The following is a 21,064-nucleotide window of genomic DNA, read 5'->3' on the forward strand; positions in this document are numbered from 1 at the left end:
CACCAAAGTATTTATAAACGTGAATCCTTATCCTGTTATTAAGCTGCCCTCTCCCATGTTCCCATGTCCCCCCTGTATCCCCATAGCACTTACTTAAGCTTCCATAGCAGGCAGAGTGGGTGGCAGCAGTAACGTCACTCACTGACGTTGAGCGCCTGCTCCGCCCCCTTTATGAATGAAGCAGGCGGAGCAGACGCGCGACGTCAGTGAGTGACGTTACTGCTGCCATCCGCCCTGCCTGCTATGGAAGCTTAGCTGCTTAAGTAAGTGCTGTGGGGATACAGGGGGGACATGGGAACATGGGAGAGGGCAGCTTAATAACAGGATAAGGATTCACGTTTATAAATACTTCGGTGAGCGGCGGGGCCCGGTGTATTGGGGGACACTGTTATGAGGGGGATCTGTGGATGACATATAGCAGTGTCATCCACAGATCCCCCCCAATAACAGTTCCATCCACAGATCCCCCCACCCCATAGCAGTACAATTTGAAATGGACACTGGTATGAGGGGGATCTGTGGATGACATAGCAGTGTCATCCACAGATCCCCCCCATAACAGTTCCATCCACAGATCCCCCCACCCCATAGCAGTACAATTTGAAATTTAATTTTTTTTCCTGAAATTTCCCTTAAAATGAAGGTGCGTGTTTTACGCCAGTGCGTGTTATACGCCGATAAATACGGTATATTGTGGTCTGCAAAAAATACGGATGACGTCCATGTGCATTCCATATTTTGCGGAACGGAACAGCTGGCCCCTAATAGAACAGTACTATCCTTGTCCGTAATGTGGACAATAATAGGAGAAGTAAAACATTTTTGCAGAACGGACATACAGAAATGGAATGCACACGGAGTAACTTCCTTTATTTTTATATTTTTTTCGGACCCATTGTAATGAATGGTTCTGTATACGGTCTGCAAAAAAAATATGTTCTTGTGTATGAGCCCTTAGACTTGAAGATGCATCAAAGGTATCAAACTTCGACATTCGATAAACTGGGTACAAATTACAGCAATGCTAACTTTAAAAATTCCTTGCATGATAAATTTTTCTGTAGGTGTATTTAAGTCACGATCCACCATTCAAGCCAGACAGCATGTGGATGGCAATCTGGATCCACATAATGTCACAGTGAAAAGGCTGAAAAAGCCCAGGGTAGGCAAATGTTATGGGCAGACATCAAAAGGTGAGATGCAGGCATTGGTCATCAATTACACTGATAAGACATACGTTATTGAAAATGGTTTTCCCATTTCGAATTGGGACACTACTCAGGCCCCTCCCATGGCAATGTATTGGCTAAGCCACAGCCAACCAGGCGAAGCATTAAAAGGAATGTGTCGTCAGAAAATAACCTATTGTTTAAATTGAGTTTCTAAATTAAACAAATTTTCAAATAATTAGTATTTTTCATTTTCCATGTCATCTATATTTTAAAAAACAATCCTTAAACCCTGCAGTTTTCCCTCTGGCCACTAGGTGCCACGTCTTGCTTTATACAGCAGTCATCTCCTTATCAATACAGGCAGGATTAAAATGACAGCATTTCTATATATAGATAACACAATAGGTGATATCTACTGCCTCCTGACCTCTGCACAGGTCACAGAACATGCCTAGAAAACTCTCCCATAGAAGCCAATGTGTCCCCTTCAGTCTATTGTCTCCATGGCCCATGGTGGTTGCTGTAAAGCATCTATCTAAATTATTTTAATAACAGCTTGGACAAGATGGCCGTCCCCATAATCATGTTCAGGAAACAGAATATCAATAAATCTGCAATTACAGATTACAAAAAGGATAGGTGTCATTATCTCGTTTTACCTGGCAGAAAAAATTATAGGTTGAGACATTTATTTTATCTGTCGTAACAATAAAAATACAATCAGTACTGATCAATGATCAACCCCTTTAATTTTCCAGTGTTTCTTGAAAGTTTGTGAACCCTTTAGGATTTTCTATATTTTTGCTTAAATTTGACCAAAAACTACATCAGATTTTCACAGTCCTGAAAGTAGATAAAGATAACCAAATCAAACTACCGGTATATAAAAGATCTGATAATTTATTTATTGAGGAAAATGATCCAATATCATGTCTGTGAGTGGCAAAAGTATGTGAACCTTTAGGATTAGCAGATTATTTGAAGGTAAAGTTAGAGTCAGGTGTTCAATGTGATGACAATTAGGTGTGATCTATCAAAAGGTCTGATCTTCCAAAACACATTTGTGGAAGTGTATTATGGCGCAAACAAAGGAGATTTCTGAGGACCTCAGAAGAAGAGTTGTTGATGCTCATCAGGCTGGAAAAGGTTACAAAACCATCGCTAAAGAGTTTGGACTCCACCAATCCACAGTCAGACAGATTGTGTGCAAATAGAGAAAATTCTAAACCATTATCCCCCTCCCACAAGTGGTAGACCAACAAAGATCATGACAAGAGAAGGGCATGTAATAGTCCATGAGGTCATAAAGGAACCCAAGGTAACCTCTAAGCAATGAGTCCACCATCACAAGGAACAACAATGATGTGCATGGCAAGATTGCAAGTAGAAAGAAGCTGCTCTCCAAAAAGAACATTGCTGTCCGTCTGCACTTTGCGGTGCCGCGGAAAGGAACAACGGCTGCGGCCAACATGGTGTTCTGTCCACATATTTGGTCCGCACCCGTGCTGCAAAATCGTGGAACGGATGCGGACCCATTCATACGATCGTGTGAATGAGCCCTAACAGATACAGATTCATCAGGATACCTACTGTAGTTCTAAGTATAAAATATTAAGGCACTGAAAGAAAATAATTTAAAAAAATAAACATAATAGAAAAAAAGCTATAAAAACCAAACCTAGTAAAAAAAAAAGTAAAAAAATACATGAACAATACTGTTACAGTCTACTACAACCCTGGATATTGTCACAGGTTTCAAGGCTGCAGAGACCTGGCAGTACGCCTCACTGGGTTGACATGAATGTCAATCAGCAGCGTGCCTCCTAATCTAGAGCTGCAATTAAATTAATTTATGAGGCAACTGAAGCAATCAAAGCTGGATGCGAGGTGGCCGAGCGTAAGGATTAAAATCGCCGTCTCAACTTATCTACAGCCTGCAGATAAAACAAACACTCTCTCCTAAACTGCCTATAGAAATTAGGAAGTGGCAGGTCAACAGCTATCCACCCCAACAACACTATTAACATTTGGCTCGCTGAATTAACATGATATTTCCATAGAAGGCAAGACCAGTGGTGTCCAGACTCCTCTGAGTGGTGGGTAGATTCCTCTACTGAACTAATAAAACATAACATGGCCTCACATTACTCCCCCTTAGTACCATGGGTCGGCATATCCGCCTAGACCCTGTCGGGTTGGCTTGGGGATGTCTGGGCACGATAGTTATAACTCCAGTTCCGTTTGGCACTGAGGAGGGTCTCCATAGTTCTGTGTCCATAGTCCGTAGGAAGGAGGCTAGCCCTCAGGCCTCTCCAGCAGCCCCAGTGACGGTTCAGTCCATCACATTTCTCAACTCCCAACAGTAGACTAAACAGGTACCAGACCCCCAACTGGTCTGGACCTGTGTTAGTCGGACAAGATGAATCCAGAACCTCCTCCAACTGGTCCGCTTGACTCTGCTGCAGGAGAGGGAAGCCACCCACATCATCTCCTGGGTAACCACACTGCCGCTGGGGAGAGAGGTCGGCTACCTCTTCTCCCTGAAACGCCCTCTGCCGCTTGGGAGCGAGACCGACTGTCTCCTCTCCCTGTAGGATGCCCTGCCGCTGGGGAGATCGACCGATTGTCACCTCTCCCCGTAATGCTGCTGGGTAGTGGTCGCGACCATCTCCACTCCAAGTGATGCTTGCGGCTAAGATGATGGACCGACAGTCTCCTCTATCTGTGACACGGGCTGCCGCTGGGGAGAGAGACCGGTTGTCTCTTCTCCCTTTATAGCACACTGCCGCTGGGGATCTGGGCCGGCCCAGCATCCATGCAGGGCCGGTAGAGAGACCACGGTCTCAAATCCACCTGCCGACTGTGGGTCCTCCCATAGTGCCTGGTATGCTTCATACAGCCAGGTCTACTGCCAGACCAGGGTCTCGAGCTCCGACACCCACCCCTTCAGGGGCTGCTCTCCCAGTAGAGGCATTTGCAGCTCCAATCACATCCGCAACTTTTGCTCCTCACTGGGGAGACTCTCACTCCGCCGACGCTGCACGTCCTCCAGGGCCTCATGCGACACGCCTTTCCGGACTGCTTCCCTGTAATCCGGGTGATCCTCCTCTTCATTATGAAACGCTGTCCAGGAACTAGCTAATTCCAGGCTGCTGTAGCCAGGGGCGCTGTACGAGTACTAGCGTTGCCCTAATTATAAATTCACACGTTACCAGTGTCTCTAAGGTGCTGCTCCTCGCAATGGGAAGCAATCCCACTGCTGCCACCAATGTGCCAGACTGCCTGCCACACAGACTGGGTGCCTCCATCGAACGATGCTCCTAGTGCTCACCAAGGACCATCAGCACCACACTCGACACCATAACCACCGCAAATCCCATGAACCGCCGCAGCTTGGTTTGGGGTTTTGCCGTCTTCCACCCACCCTGGACCCAAGGCCAGGCTCCAGCTTCCAGTGGGTGAACCTCTCCTTAGTCCACAGAGCAAAACAGGAACAGCTCTTACAAGAGCTAGAGATTATACTCTGGGGAGAATAGTGATTATAGCAATCCCCAGAGTGGAGTTCTCCAATCCCCAAAACATGAGCCCAGACTTCATGAAGGGTAGAACAGGACACTTTAATGGGGCTACATGTCAGCCTCTTATGCAGTTCTTCCAGCAAGGGACACTCCCATGGGGACCTTATGGAAGACTGAGACAGTTTCTTACATAAACCTATCACATGCAGTTACAGGCAGAAAACACACATATGTGATACAATTAATCAACACAATGGCATAAAGTAATCACTCACAGGCAGAAAACACTCACCCGTGATACAATTAACCAACAAAATGGGATAACATAGCAGAAGCTACACAATTTTCCCATTTGTAGAAGAATGAGCCAGAGGGGCGGTGGTCGGTAGATGCCATAACATGGCCTCACATTACTCCCCCTTAGTTCCATCGGTCGTCATACCCGCCTAGACCCTGTCGGGTTGGCCTGGGGATGTCCGGGCAAGATAGTTATAACTCCAGTTCCATTTGGCGCTGATGGGGGTCTCCATAGTTCTGGGTCCATAGTCCGTAGGAAGGAGGCTAGCCCTCAGGCCTCTCCAGCATCCCCAGTAATGGGTCAGTCCGACACACCTACCAGTCCTCGTTTCCCCCCATGCACCATAATTTTGGCACCTTCACGGTACATCTACTTTAGCTGAACTGATGTTTATTGCTCACGTGCCAAAATTGTGGCACATGGTGTCAGTATGCTACTATAGGGCCAGATGAGAGGATGTTGATGCCTGGCCCTGTCAGTCAGGGGGAGAGAGCATGGAAAATGGAGGATCTGAAGTGCACCTAGAGGGCTAGGACGAGAACTCTGTTTTCACTGGAACGGTAAATCAGATCACTATTGTTTAATCAGCAATATCAACCCTACTAGGCACTATGGTTTGTTTAATGGTGTTAATACTGCTAACAAGTCCACTTTAAAGGGGTTGCCCAGCCTTTTGTAAGTGGTTGCCTATCCTCACTAACACTGTGCACCCATGCCGATCATCTATTATGTGTAGCTCACCCGCCAGAAGTCGGTGCTGGAGCTACTGAGAGTGCCGTCAAGATTGTACTGGGGAGTGCTGCACCCACTGACTTCAGTCCACTAAAGTCCACTGTCCACTACAACGTTGACAGTGCGGTGTATTTGCAGTGTCAACTTCCGGCAAAAGCGCTACATGGAACACCTGATCCGCAGGGGTGTGGGGAGCCATACCCCCGATAATTAGCTAGTGATAGCCTATCCTGAACATAGGCTATCACATAAGAAAAGACTGGACAACCCCTTTAATGTTTAATGTTAATGTTTAAAGTGTAACTCATTTTCTTTTTTGCTAATGTGTACAGACAGGGATAGGGAACATTTTTCCAATGTACTTTATTTAGGGAAAACCTTTATTTATAGTAGTAAACTTTCTCAGAGCCTCTTCTGAGGGACATCCTTCTTCCCAACAGTGCAGTGTTGCGCTGACTAGGAAGATGGGGAAAGGGGCTGTGCTGCGAGCTGGCGGGCATCTGTCCTATATAGTGGGGCCAATACAGTTATAATACATGAAATATACACTAACATATAAATAAATATCTTCACTTCGTTCCTGCTCACTGATCAGGGTGGCCAGCGCTGTCAGTGAGCTTCCCCCTGCACTCCCGGTAAGCACTCACTACAGGCAGTGCAGAGAGAAGCTGGGACAGTTACAGTATATTACTGTCTCTATATACAGTAGAGGAGCTTCCCCCTGCCTCCCTGCACTGCCAGTATTGCACGCTTACCGCTCACACAGACATCGCTCCTGGCGGCTAGTTCATTAGTCAGTATGTTGGGAGTACAGGAGAAGAACTCACTGACAGTGCTGGCCACGCTGATCAATGAGCATTAATGAAATTAAGATATTTATTTATATATTATTGTATATTTCACATATTATAACTGTTTTCCCCCTATTATATGAGGGAGCAGGGCAGGCAGATGCCGTCAGCTCCCAGCACAGCCCATTTCGCGCAATAACTTCATAAATAAATTTCCCGAACTCGGGTTCGGTTCCAAGGTACCATTTGGAACTGAAGCAGAGTTCTGGAAATGTTTTTTTTACAGTACAAATTTATTCATGAAGTTATTACTCGAAGTCTCGCGAGACTTCGCGAAGCAATAACTACGGCTCATCGGAGCCAATACATTCTAATACGGTACGGAGCTCCTTCTGCGTACAGTATTAGAACAACGATTTATGCAAATCGACTTTGGATGTTTCCGCCGAAGTCGATTCGCTCATCCCTAGTGTATTTAAAAAAAAAAAATGAAGCAAGTCTGCAAATACCCTTGAAAAATAACAGATGTGTGTCCACAGCTCCTATGGAAACCTTTTTGTCTCCAGGGTTACAGACTAGAATCAAACCCTGTGTGTAGTCTCATGCTGCAGTCATGTGCCATAAAGCAATTCGTAGATGCCATGATAATCCTTTAACAGCTTACCTGCAGTTCTTGTGAATGGGAACTATAAGCTCTCACTTTCCGCACCACTTGTGTTCCCCGTAGGACCAAGGACATTTGGGTCAGCTGGCCAGTGATGCAACTGATGTCCACTCTTTTCAGGGAATGGATGTAGATCTGCCAGATCTGAATAGGTGCAGCTAGCCAACGATCTCTGTAAAACAGTCAAATACATTCAAATTATTTTTTCTTTTTATATTTTATTACACTTCCATCATTGATGTAAAATATCAAAATAAAAAATAATATCCAAATCTATATGGGATATAAGTGACCATAAAATAATAATCTTTCTTCAGGGAGGAAGACTCTTTCTTCAGGGAGGAACAAAAATACTAAACTTTAAAAAAAGCTAAATTTAGCCAAATAAGAGAGACCATTGGCCTTACTAACTGGGTCAAAGTCCTTTAAAATAAAAATACAACCACAAAAGGATTTATTTTTAAAAGCATCCTAAAATCTTATTGTGAGAGGTGCATACCTTATGGGAATAAAAGGATAAGGAACAAGAAAAAACAAATGTGGATAAATAGAATTGCAAAGAAAGGAATAAATGACAAAAAGAAAGCATTTAAATCACTAAAACAGGAGGGTCGCGAGGAAGCATTGGAAAACTATAAAGAAAAAAAATAGAATATGTAAAAGACAAATAAAAGTAGCCAAACTAGAGACATTCATTGCCAAAGAGAGTAAAGCTAACCCTAAAATATTCTTCAATTATATAAATGGTAAAAAGAATAAATCTGAAGGTGTCGGCCCTTAACAGAGTGATGAGTGGTGAGTGGCAGACAGCGATGAGGAGAAAGCAAATCTATTAAATATTTTTTTCTCCACTGTATTCACTGAGGAAAATAAACTCCATAAAACCTATAAGCTGCAGACACTGGAACCTATGGGTCTGAATAGAGATTATGAACTAAACAGCTTCTTGTAGTTACCCTTTATTTATTTTATCTCCCTCAATTTCAGAAAACATAAACAATGTTACAAAGATGTGCAGCTTTACCAGGAAGAATAACACTATGGACTTTTCAATGACCTTGGTACAATTTGCTGGATACTTTGCCTATGGTTACTATAATTCCATGTCTGTTGTTTTCACCTTATGTTTATTCACACTGTTTACTGGTTGTCATGGTAACATGATGACATCACTGGGCGGAGTGTATGTGTTTAAATCCTGTCTTTCTTACTAATGAAGTATTGCAGTTTGAAAAAGGCTCAGGCTTGAGCCGAAACTAGTCACTGATGATGCTATTAGGCCTTGAATAAACGTCTCTCCATATAATCAAGAAAGTGAGTGCAGGTCCTTATTTGCTACAGTCAGGTCCATAAATATTGGGACATCGACACAATTCAAAAATTTTTGGCTCTGTACACCACCACAATGGATTTGAAATGAAATGAACAAGATGTGGAGACCCGGAAGACCACAGAAAACAACTGTGGTGGGTGACTGACAATTGGTGAGCCTGAAAAACAGGATGGCCAGATTAGAGTTTGCCAAACGACATCTAAAAAAGCCTTCACAGTTCTGGAACAACATCCTATGGACAGATGAGACCAAGATCAACTTGTACCAGAGTGATGGGAAGAGAAGAGTATGGAGAAGGAAAGGAACTGCTCATGATCCTAAGCATACCACCTCATCAGTGAAGCATGGTGGTGGTAGTGTCATGGCATGGGCTTGTATGGCTGCCAATGGAACTGGTTCTCTTGTATTTATTGATGATGTGACTGCTGACAAAAGCAGCAGAATGATTTCTGAAGTGTTTCGGGCAATATTATCTGCTCATATTCAGCCAAATGCTTCAGACTCATTGGACGGCGCTTTACAGTGCAGATGGACAATGACCCAAAGCATACTGCAAAAGCAACCAAAGAGTTTTTTAAGGGAAAGAAGTGGAATGTTATGGAATGGCCAAGTGAATCACCTGACCTGAATCCGATTGAGAATACGCTTAACTTGCTAATGACAAAACTGAAGGGAAAAGGCCCCAAGAACAAGCAGGAACTGAAGACAGTTGCAGTAGAGGCCTGGCAGAGCATCACCAGGGATGAAACCCAGCGTCTGGTGATGTTTATGCGTTCCAGACTTCAGACTGTAATTGACTGCAAAGGATTTGCAACCAAGTTATTAAAAAGTGAGTTTGATTTATGATTATCATTATGTCCCATTACTTTTAGCTTCTCAACAAGTGGGAGGCACATATGCAAACTGTTGTAATTCCTACACCGTTCACCTGATTTGGATGTAAATACCCTCAAATTAAAGCGGACAGTCTGCAGTTAAAGCACATCTTGTTCATTTCATTTCAAATCCATTGTGGTGGTGTATAGAGCCAGAAATTTTAGAATTGTGTCGATGTCCCAAAATTTATGGACCTGACTGTATATAGGAAAATAAACTGTAAGATGAAATGCAGAATGTAAAAGTAAATTCCCTATTAAAAGTGCCCTGTATGAACCTGGAAGAAGAACAGCAGCGTCTTAAAAAGATTAAAATAGACAAATCGCCGGACCAGATGGCATACACCCCCGTATCCTAAGAGAATTAAAGGGATACTGTCATCAGGATTTTGTGTATAGAGCTGAGGACATGGGTTGCTAGATGGCCGCTAGCACATCCGCAATACCCAGTCCCCATAGCTCTGTGTGCTTTTATTGTGTAAAATCTCATCTCAGGGACAGAACTCATCTCAGGTTAATTTGCATATGTATCAAATCACTTTTTTTTACACAATAAAAGCACACAGAGCTATGGGTACTGGGTATTGCGGATGTGCTAGCGGCCATCTAGCAACCCATGTCCTCAGCTCTATACACAAAATCCCAGTGACAGGTTCCCTTTAAGTAATATCATAGCCAGACCCTTATTTCTAATATTTAAGGATGCTATACTAACAGGGAGTGTTCCACAAGATTGGTGCATAGCAAATGTGGTGCCAATATTCAAAAAGTGTCCAAAAACAGAGCCCGGAAACTAGAAGTTTCAAGTTTAAAGGGGTTCTGCAGTTTATTTAAACTGATGATCTATCCTTTGGATAGATCATCAGCATCTGATCGGCGGGTTCCGACACCCGGGACCTCCGCCGATCAGCTGTTTGAGAAGGCAGCGGCACTCCAGCAGCGCCGCGGCCTTCTCATTGTTTACCGCTGGCCAAGTGACGTCACGACTAGTATCAATGGCCTGGGTGGGGCTAAGCTCCATTCAAGTAAACAGAGCTCAGCCGTGCCCAGGCCAGTGACACTAGTCGTGACATCACTGGGACAGCAGTAAACAGTGAGAAGGCCGCGGCGCTGCTGGAGCGCCGCTACCTTCTCAAACAGCTGATCGTCAGTTTAAACAAATTGCAGAACCCCTTTAACATCTGTCGTGGGTAAGCTGTTTGAAGGTTTTCTAAGAGATGCTATCTTGGAGTACCTCAATGAAAATAAGCAAATAACGCCATATCAGCATGGCTTCATGAGAGATTGGTCATGTCAAACTAATTTAATCAGTTTCTATGAGGAGGTAAGTTCTAGACTTGACTGCGGCAAATCAATGGATGTCATATATCTGGACTTCTCCAAAGCATTTGATACTGTACCACATAAAATTCTAGTATATAAAATGAGAATGCTCGGACTGGGAGAAAACGTCTGTATGTGGGTAAGTAACTGGCTCAATGATAGAAAACAGAGGGTGGTTATTAACGGTACACACTCAGATTGGGTCACTGTCACTAGTGGGGTACCTCAGGGGTCAGTATTGGGCCCTATTCTCTTCAATATATTTATTAATGATCTTGTAGAAGGCTTGCACAGCAAAATACCAAATTTTTCAGATGACACTAAACTATGTAAAGTAATTAACACGGAAGAGGACAGTATACTACTACAGAGGGATCTGGATAGATTGGAGGTTTGGGCAGAGAAGTGGAGAATTAAGTTTAACACTGACAAATGTAAGGTTATGCACATGGGTAGGAATAATGCAAGTCACCAGTACATACTAAATGGTAAAATACTGGGTAACACTGACATGGAAAAGAACTTAGTGGATAGCAAACTAAGCTGCAGAAACCAGTGTCAGGCAGCTGCTGACAAGGCCAATAAGATAATGGGTTGCATTAAAAGGGGCACAGATGCCAGTGATAAGAACACAGTCCTGACACTTTACAAATCACTAGTCAGACCACACATGGAGTACTGTGTACAGTTCTGGGCTCCTGTGAACAAGGCAGAGAAAACAGAGCTGGAGAGGGTTCAGCGGAGGGCAACTAAAGTAATAACGTGAATGGGGCAACTACAGTACCCTGAAAGATTATCAAAATTAGGGTTATTCACTTTAGAAAAAAAGACGACTCAGGGGAGATCTAATAACTATGTACAGTATAAATATATCAGGGGACAGTACAGAGATCTCTCCCATCATCTATTTATCCCCAGGACTGTGACTGTGACGAGGGGACATCCTCTGCGTCTGGAGGAAAGAAGGTTTGTACACAAACATAGAAAAGGATTCTTTACGGTAAGAGCAGTGAGACTATGGAACTCTCTGTCTGAGGAGGTGGTGATGGTGAGTACAATAAAGGAATTCAAGAGGAGCCTGGATGTATTTCTGGAGTGTAATAATATTACAGGCTATAGCTACTAGAGAGGGGTCGTTGATCCAGGGAGTTATTCTGATTGCCTGATTGGAGTCGGGAAGGATGTTTTTCCCCTAAAGTGGGAAAAATTGGTTTCTACCTCACAGGAGTTTTTGCCTTTCTCTCGATCAACTTGCAGGATAATAGGCTGAACAGATGTCTTTTTTCAGCCTTATAAACTATGTTACTATGTACACAGATACCATGATTAAACAATTATATCCAATCATAATTATATCATCTCTTCAAAACCCCTAGAATGTCTGTCAGGGGCCTGAGCAGAAAAGCCAAGATATTTTCTAAAACTTCTTAAAACCAATAACGTCATTTGTACTCACTCCTCCTTCTTGTATTTATAATTAATAAAATCGAATTCGTTGTACTTAGACATTAATTCAATAAGGGATATCATATATATTTAATGAACTATTTCTATTGTAATTACATTTATTTGTTCGGATGTTAAAAATTACCATTGTGAACACAAGCTGGTTACCACTTTTCTGCAACTGGCTGTATAAGGCTACTTTCACACTGGCATTTCTATTTTCTGGTATTGAGATCCGTCATAGGGTCTCAATACCGGAAAAAAACGCTTCAGTTTTGTCCCCATTCATTGTCAATGGGGACAAAACGTAACTGAACAGAACAGAATGTACCAAAATGCACTCCGTTCCATTCTCATACCGGAGAGCAAACCACAGCATGCTGCGGTTCGCTTTCAGTCCTGGGATGCGGAGCAAGTCAATGGGGACGGATCCGTTTTCTCTGACACAATAGAAAACGGATCTGTCTTGGGTATGTTAAAGATAATACAACCGGATCCGTTCACAACGGATGCAGATGGTTGTATTATCATTAACGGAAGCGTTTTTGCTGAACCCTGCCGGATCCAGAAAAAACGCTAGTGTGAAAGTAGCCTAAGCTAGGTAGAATATCATTGCTATATCAGCACTTTTATAATATTGGCCCTTGTGTACAAGACTACAACTACTGTTTTAGCTCCCCACATGTTCAAGAATATAGGGAGTCAATTATTAATTCTGAAATACGCCTAAATGATGCATATTTCAGGTACAGATGGCGGAGCAACTAACCATAGCGCCGCATCTGTACCTGAAATATGCATGATTTAGGCGTATTTCAGAAATCTGAGAGTTCACCCCACTCATGCCGAGTCTAAAATTGTGGGCACAGTGTGGGTGGGGACGGCAGGCCCGTCTCATTCATCATTTTCTACGCCTGGTTTAGGAGTAGATAATGGTCTAAATGTATGACAGCTAGCGGCAGTATTACACTGCCAGATGATTGCTAACGAACATTCATGCGAACGCTCGTTTGCGATTATCTGCTGAAAAATCGGGCAGTGTAATACAGGCTCCAGTCATAACACGAAGGTACATGGTGATAAACGTGGCCATTCCAAGTGTATCTGCTGTTCCGTAATTCAGGTGTCACGCTCCTTTGTTTCTTGCACCACAAGCAGGACTTACAAGATGCAGCAGTATGCAACCTGCAACTCCACCGAGGTGGTTTATCTCATCACTTGCACATCCTGTAACTTGCAATACGTTGGTGACATGTTCATTAAAGTCATGGGTCAGGCGGCATATCTCTGACATTTCCAAAGACCAGACTATTTTAAAAACTTTCTCTGCTTTTTCTTTACGTTTCTTGCAGATTCACAATAAAAATGACTCTAGTATGAAAGTGCAGGCGAACATGCTTCTCGACCACCAAGGGGAGGTGATTATCAGAGAAAACTTTCTGGTTGTTTTCGTTACGGAAATGCGCCCTCCTTGGTGTGAATAGGAAATCCGATCCGATCCTGCACTACTCCAGGTGCTTTGCATTTGTTTTTATTCAGTCATGTGTTATTTTGGAGGGCTGTGATTGGTTCCTGCTCCTTTTAATATTCACTTGTTCACCGTGTACCTTCACGTCATGACTAAGGCTCCCTGTGTTAGCCGAAACGCGTCAACTGTACATGTTTCCAGTACTGGATTTTACATGATTTGAGTTTACCATGATTTTATTTTATTTTTTTAAGCAATTGTTATGTGGGATTTTTAATGATCTCCTAAAGTGGACAACCTCTTTAAGCCTCATTCATACATCGGTGTTCCACGGACGTGTGCTGTACGTATTCTCCATGGACAGCACACGTCCCAATTCATCAGGGCATCTCTGACCACCTTTTCACGGATTTAAGCACGGACATGTGAATGAGGCTTTAAATGAATATTATAAGTGAAGTTTCTGTAAATGCCGCTTCAGACCTTCGTCGTATGGACACGTCAGTTTCCCATCATCACATAAATACTGGAAAGATATTTAAAGCATCAAGTATATAACTTTTCTGGCCTAATGAAATTAGACAATTAACGATATGACCCAGAGAGTTTATCTCTGCAGCTAACACTGACGGGGCTATAAAGTAAGGGGCTCGCCTCAGACGGTTTTATTGGTTGTTTCATAGACACGTTTCAGGATGAATTTGTGAAGCTATAAAATGTGATTCAGCGGTAACAAGAGGATAGAAAGCCCATTACTTCCATCAGACTTCAGCCCGCCAGCTTTATTAACTGCGGTATACTGAGCACCTGCATACTAGGATAAATCACAGGGGCCAATGGTCCCTGCACCCCCTCGTGGCTCTCTATCACTTCACAACAACAAAAGTTCAATTAAAGGGATTCTGATATTTTACAAATAAAGCTACAAAATAAACTGTGGTTGCTGTGACTAAAAGCAAATTTATTATTTGCAGGGTCCTGAGTTGCACGCAGGAAAATGATGAAGGTTTTCATTTTTGGTTTCCATGGCAACAGAGGACAAAAAAAAAAAGTTTAAGGTTATAAAGTTACTTAGAGCTCGGGAAAGTAAAGAAAGGTTATTCGTAAAATGTACTTCACATTTTTCAGTTCTTAGCCATTCTTCCCAGTAAATGGGTACATTCTTGAAGTGCACTTGTAATTCTTACAGGTCGGGGTTTGCTACTTTGTAGGTAATCCCTTGTGTGAGGGAAACATAGCAGCAGCACAAATGTCAGTAGAGGCAACACGGACCTCTATGGAAGCCCAGATGCACACGAGCCCTCAGGTAGATAGCACTTACCTACTGTGCACCAATACATAGTAACAGTTTGTAAGGCTGAAAAAAGACATTTGTCCATCCAGTTCGGCCTGTCATCCTGCAAGGTGATCCAGAGGAAGGCAAAAACCCCTGTAAGGTAGAAGCCAATTTTTCTAATTTTAGGCGAAGAAAAATTCCTTCCCGACCACAATCAGGCAATCAGAATAACTCCCTGAATCAACGACCCCTCTCTAGTAGCTATAGCCTGTAATATTATTACACTCCAGAAACACATCCAGGCCCCTCTTGAATTCCTTTATTGTACTCACCATCACCACCTCCTCAGGCAGAGAGTTCCATAGTCTCACTGCTCTTACCGTAAAGAATCCTCTTCTATGTTTGTGTACAAACCTTCTTTCCTCCAGACGCAGAGGATGTCCCCTCGTCACAGTCACAGTCCTGGGGATAAATAGATGATGGGATAGATCTCTGTACTGACCCCTGATATATTTATACATAGTTATTAGATCTCCCCTCAGTCGTCTTTTTTGTTAAAGTGAATAACCCTAATTTTGATAATCTTTCAGGGTACTGTAGTTGCCCCATTCCAGTTATTACGTTAGTTGCCCTCCTCTGGACCTTCTCCAGCTCTGCTATGTCTGCCTTGTTTACAGGAGCCCAGAACTGTACACAGTACTCCATGTGTGGTCTGACTAATGGCAATGAATCTCTCGGTCTCTAGTTTCGCTGCTTCTATTTGTTTTTTTACATATTCTATTTTTTTTCCTTATCATTTTTCAATGCTTCCTCGCTACCATCCCGTTTTAGTGATTTAAATGCTTTCTTTTTGTCATTTATTGCTTTCTTTGCATTTCCATTTATCCACATTGTTTTTTTCTTGTTCCTAAACCTTTTATCTTATAAGGTATGTACCTCTAAGAATTAGATTTTAGGATGCTTTGAAAAATATCCCATTTTGTGGCTGTATTTTTAATTTTTGAGGACTTTGTCCCAGTTAGTTAGGCCAATGGCCTCTCTTAAGTCCAGTATGGCCGTCCCTCTAGTTGGGTCCTGAACCAGTTGGGAAAGGTAATTGTCTTTAGTTATTGCCAAGAACCTGTTTTCTTTATGAGGTCTACAGTTTCCTAGTCTTTATCTGGGAAGTTGAAGTCCCCCATGACAACGATAACAATATGCTGCTGCAAACTCCAGCTGTGCAAGCAGACTTGGACTGGAACTATGCAGCTACATCTATTGTGTAGTGGACGGGGCTGGTAACTGCAATGCTGCTCCCCATGAAGTGAATGAGAGCAGAACAAGGTAACAGCTGATCAGTGGGAGTTCGGGGTGTCAGGCCATCAATATCGCATCGCTGGAGATCTATGCTCTCAACATCCAAATCTTAGACAACACCTTTAAAACAAAGCTGTTATCAAGGCCCACTACCAGAAATTATATTGCTCAAATCTGTGCATCAGTAACAAGCAAACAGACCCTGATGATGAGTGATTAAGTAGAAACTCCTGATGACATGTGATTTATGCAGAAACCCCTGATGAGTGATTTACACAGAATGTCCCGATGATAGGGCTGAAACGAATACTCGATTAAATCGAGTAATTCGACACAAAAAATCCTTGCATCGAAGATTCGTTTGTGTCATGTGACCACGGAGCGGGAGTGAAGCGCTTGCTATTACTCCAGCTCCGTGGTCTCCCGTTGCTTTTGGAATACTCACCTTTCCAGCAGGGGGCCTCCGGACACTTCACAGCACGTCCATTGTCCCGCGCTGCACTAACCTCCTGACGTACGCACGCCGTGACCTGACGCGCCGTGTGTGACGCCAGGCGCAGAGCAGCGCGGAACGATGGAGTGTCGGCGGCGCCCCTGCTGGAAAGGAAAGTTGGTGAAACCGAGGGGGTGGGGGCGCGACTAAGGCCGGGCGCCTGGAGTGCACAGTATCATAGCAACCAATGACACTGTGCAATCCGGGTGTCAGGAGGAGCATGGCAGCAGAGACTATGGCACAAGGGGGGAGAGGTGATGGCACAAGGCGGAAGAGCTGATGGCACAATGCAGGGAGAGCTGATGGCACAGTGGGGGGAGAGCTGATGGCAAAAAAGGGTAAAGCTGATGACACAAGGGGGGGCTGATGGCACAAGGAGGGACAGATGATGGCACAATGGGGGGAAAGCTGATGGCACAATGGGGGGAGTAAAGCTGATGGCACAATGGGGGACAGATGATGGCACAATGGGGGACAGATGATGGCACAATGGGGGACAGATGATGGCACAAGGGGGGAGAGCTGATGGTACAAGGGGGGAAAGCTGATGGCACAATGGGGGGAAAGCTGATGGCACAATGGGGGGAGAGATGATGGTACAATGGGGGGAGAGATGATGGTACAATGGGGGGAGAGATGATGGCACTGGGGGAGTAGATCTGATGGCTATAGGGTGGGGGAGAGCTGATGGCACTGTTTGGGGAGAGCTGGTGACACTGGGGGAGTGGAGCTGATGGAACTGGGGTGAGGGAGAGCTGATGGCACTGCGGAGTGGATCTGATGGCACTGGGTGGGGGAGAGCTGATGGCACTGGGTGGGGAGAACTGAAGGCACAAGGGGGGGGACAGATGATGGCAAAATGGGGGGAGAGCTGATGGCACTGGGGTGGGGAAGAGCTGATGGCACTGGGGTGGGGAAGAGCTGATGGCACTGGGGTGGGGAAGAGCTGATGGCACTGGGGTGGGGAAGAGCTGATGGCACTGGGGTGGGGAAGAGCTGATGGCACTGGGGGAAACTGATGGCACTGGGGGATAGTGGAGCTGATGGCACTGGGGGGAACTGGTGCACTTGGGCTGATCGCACAGTGGGGAACGAAGGGTGTTGGGGACTAATGGCAGGGGGTCTTATGAGTTTTTATAAAGGAAAAAAGTCTATAATTCATTTTTTCTTATTAGATTACTTGATTAATTGTAAAAAAATATCCATAGAATACTCGATTACTAAAATAATCGTTTACTGCAGCCTACCTGATGATGAGCGATTTACGCAGAAGCCCCTGATGAAATGTGATTATTAAAGAGCCCCTGGTGATGAGTGATTTAAGAAGAAACCCCTGAGGATGTGTGATTTTCCCAAACATCCCTGATGATGAGGGATTTATGCAGAAGCCCCTTGATGATGAGTGATTTACACAGAAGCATGTGGAATCATTATTGACTGTAGGGTTCAGCTTTAGTAAGGCTGATACAGGTTTTGAACCCTTACACCTTTCTTCCGTTACTAGATGTAGGGACATGACGGACCTGTCATCTAATCGGCCAGCAACAATACGTACTGCAGGACTGTGTGGGTGAGGAGTCCAGCAGTACCTCAGGATGTGAATATACACTTTTAGAATGGCTCTACAGATGCATGCATAAAGCAATGTATTCTTAAAGGTCATCAGTGATGTGAAAAGGTGATGCCAAATCTAACATCAATAGCGTCAGTGAGTCACATCATCAGCTTTGATTATAGCAGTGGGACATTGCGATCTTATGGCACACAGCCACAAGTCCATGTGTAGACCTTACTGTAGACTGTAATTTAATGAATAGAACTTACGTATAGAGCGCAATGAAGAATCTTTTAATCTGTGGACTGGGTCCGGCCGCAACTTTAAGGAACACATCTTGAGGTTCTCCATGACCCTTGGATAAGCAGAAAAACATTAATATTCAACTATGAACATACAAACTAGACTAGTCTACTGCACCACTGAGAACCCTAGGGAATGTGGGTGACAGCCACCATGGCTGCTTCCACTGAAGACCCCCAAAAAGGTAGGTGACAACTACCCCAGCAGCCACAGAGGTCGTCACCCAACTTCTAAATGGTGAATACGCCAAGCTAAACAGCACCACCTCCTACTTCCAGCAGATTTTCCATCCAGGTTCTAAGGCAGCTAGGTTGGTTGTCGCTCCAGCTTTCTAAGAAGCAGTTATATGTCTTGACATCTTGAAGACATATTTATGGCTCTTCAGTGGGGCTGACGGCACATCACTTTGTACAAACAGATTACTGGACGTCATCTTGGACTTTTTCGACCTATGTAAGAACACCGTGCCTACGGAGTTGTTTTTTTTCCTATGGACATACTCCCTAGCTTCTGATATCTTCGCCCTTAGAGGACACATTAATAGCAGTTTTGAGCGGACGGCATGTTACATGCCTCTGCTTTATCTGTATGACTGAAGATTGGCTGTAAATAGGCTTTTGTATCTTGATGTCTATGTTGGCGCTAACTTGTTATCGTTGTAATGCAGTGTCATTCTGTGCGCAGCGACACAAAACTCATCTAGTTAGATTCTGCATAATGCATGTGACGGCTGAAAATCTCGTAAATCTGCAGCCAATAAAACAAGAAGCCGCCTTGAAGCTAGCTGTGCTGACTGTTATGCTGATTGGAAGTGTAGTTAGGAGATTAGGAGCAGGCTGGAAGATAAAATGTTGTAATTATTGCAGGTGCCACAATGCATTTAGTCAGCCACCATTCTCAGAAGACAAGTGACTAAATGATTAGAAAAGCTAATCCCAGAAAGCTTTGTAAAGCGGCTTTAACTGGACAAAAATGAAATTGACTCTGTCCATTGTTACTAAACAGTTAGTACAGTGTGTAATCACATAAGAAGTGGGCTCTGCCACTGACCCCAGGGTGGGTTCATGTAAGCATGGGGTGGAATGACCGGTGCTTCCTACTGGCACAGTCTTAAAGGGGAAATCCACCCCTGAATTTTGAGACACGAAAGTGGTTTGCGAGAGCACATGCCTAAAGATTGCTTTATCCCAACACCTGCCCCTCTGCTGCCCATCTCTAATACAATGGAACCAGAGCTTGGGACTGCAGCGTACCACTTATATACACAATGCCCAGGTCACAACAAGCCTAAGATGGTCATAGACATCATATCAGTTTTTAGCCATCTAGAATTCCTGATTTCTCCTTCGCTTAAAGAATAATGACATTTATTTATGTAGACAATAGGATGTTGAACAATTTTCTATTATACATTTATTCAAAATTTTGCCTGCAGACGTCTATTATTTCCATACAGTAGCCTCTCCCTAAAAGAAATCCCATTTCAGTCCTGTAAAATGCATCCATAGGCGAGCCGGATAGGACTAAACATGGCGTCAGTCATGTGAGCCGTCATGGGACATAGTCGTGAAGTTACTGGACTGTGGGAAGCTGCAAGAAGGCCGCAGCGCTACTGCAAGCGCCGCTGCCTTCTCAAACAGCTGATCGGCGGGTGTACCGGGTGTCAGACCCCCGCTTTTCAGATGCTGATGACCTATCCAGTAAGAAAAAGGTAAAGAACCTGTTTAACACTAAACTTTATTAGTGGGGGGCACTATATGTAAAGATAAAGAGACACTACTGTGAGAGGGGGGGTATATTTAAAGAGGCCACAACTGGGGGGGCACTTCATGTAAAGAGGCCGCTACTGGGGGCATTACATGTGAAGAGGGCACTACTAGGGAGCATTATATGTACATAGGGCAGTACCGGGGGGCAGGGCATTATATCTACTGGATAACTAAGCAGGGACATATTAAAAATACTGAATAGGTGTGTTCAATTATGCAGAAACAAGTTGTGGTCAAGAGAGGTCATCAGAGTGATCTGTGCGGGATTGAGAACAAAAAGGGATTATTAATTATTGTGTATTCTTCAGAATATACAAACATAGCTGCCATCATTCATAAATACATTCCTGTCTTGTACCAAAGTATTAGAAGATGGTTGAAGGAGTGTGGCCAAAAACCTCCCTACTCTTGGATCTATGCAATCTCCCAGTTTATTTGTAAGCCAGCATTCACACATGCCTTCTTGGTTGCGTTACCAAGGTTCATTTAGGTTTGACCACAAAAATGTACTTGCTGTGTGGTTACCTTCTTTTTCTAATAATAAAACTTATCAGAGCAAGCTATCCATCAAGGAAACCTTCTGGCTTTTTATGTTGAATACACGCACTCCCCACGGACTGAATAGAGAGCAGGACCTATTATCTTATAATTATGCAGGATTGATACATATGCCATTGTTGTTTATACACCGTTACATACTCTAATTAATTTAATAGTTTACTTACCTGTTTGAAATCATGTGACTTAAAGGG

At 43.8% G+C, this 21,064-nt stretch overlaps 1 protein-coding gene across 3 annotated transcripts in view; it reads right to left on the reverse strand.

The window, feature by feature from the left end:
* The window catches only part of NPHP4 (nephrocystin 4), a 323,852-nt gene that overhangs the window by 12,831 nt on the left and 289,957 nt on the right, over window positions 1-21,064 (reverse strand). For all 3 annotated transcript variants that reach the window (XM_040429459.1, XM_040429453.1, XM_040429446.1), the window contains exons 26-27: window positions 18,510-18,595; window positions 7,176-7,347 (exon numbers count right to left, since the gene is read on the reverse strand). In XM_040429459.1, coding sequence (XP_040285393.1) covers window positions 7,176-7,347; window positions 18,510-18,595 — 258 coding nt within the window. The remainder of the gene's footprint in view (window positions 1-7,175; window positions 7,348-18,509; window positions 18,596-21,064) is intronic.

Source organism: Bufo bufo, chromosome 1, assembly GCF_905171765.1.
Source record: "Bufo bufo chromosome 1, aBufBuf1.1, whole genome shotgun sequence".
In the NCBI taxonomy this organism is placed as follows: domain Eukaryota; kingdom Metazoa; phylum Chordata; class Amphibia; order Anura; family Bufonidae; genus Bufo; species Bufo bufo.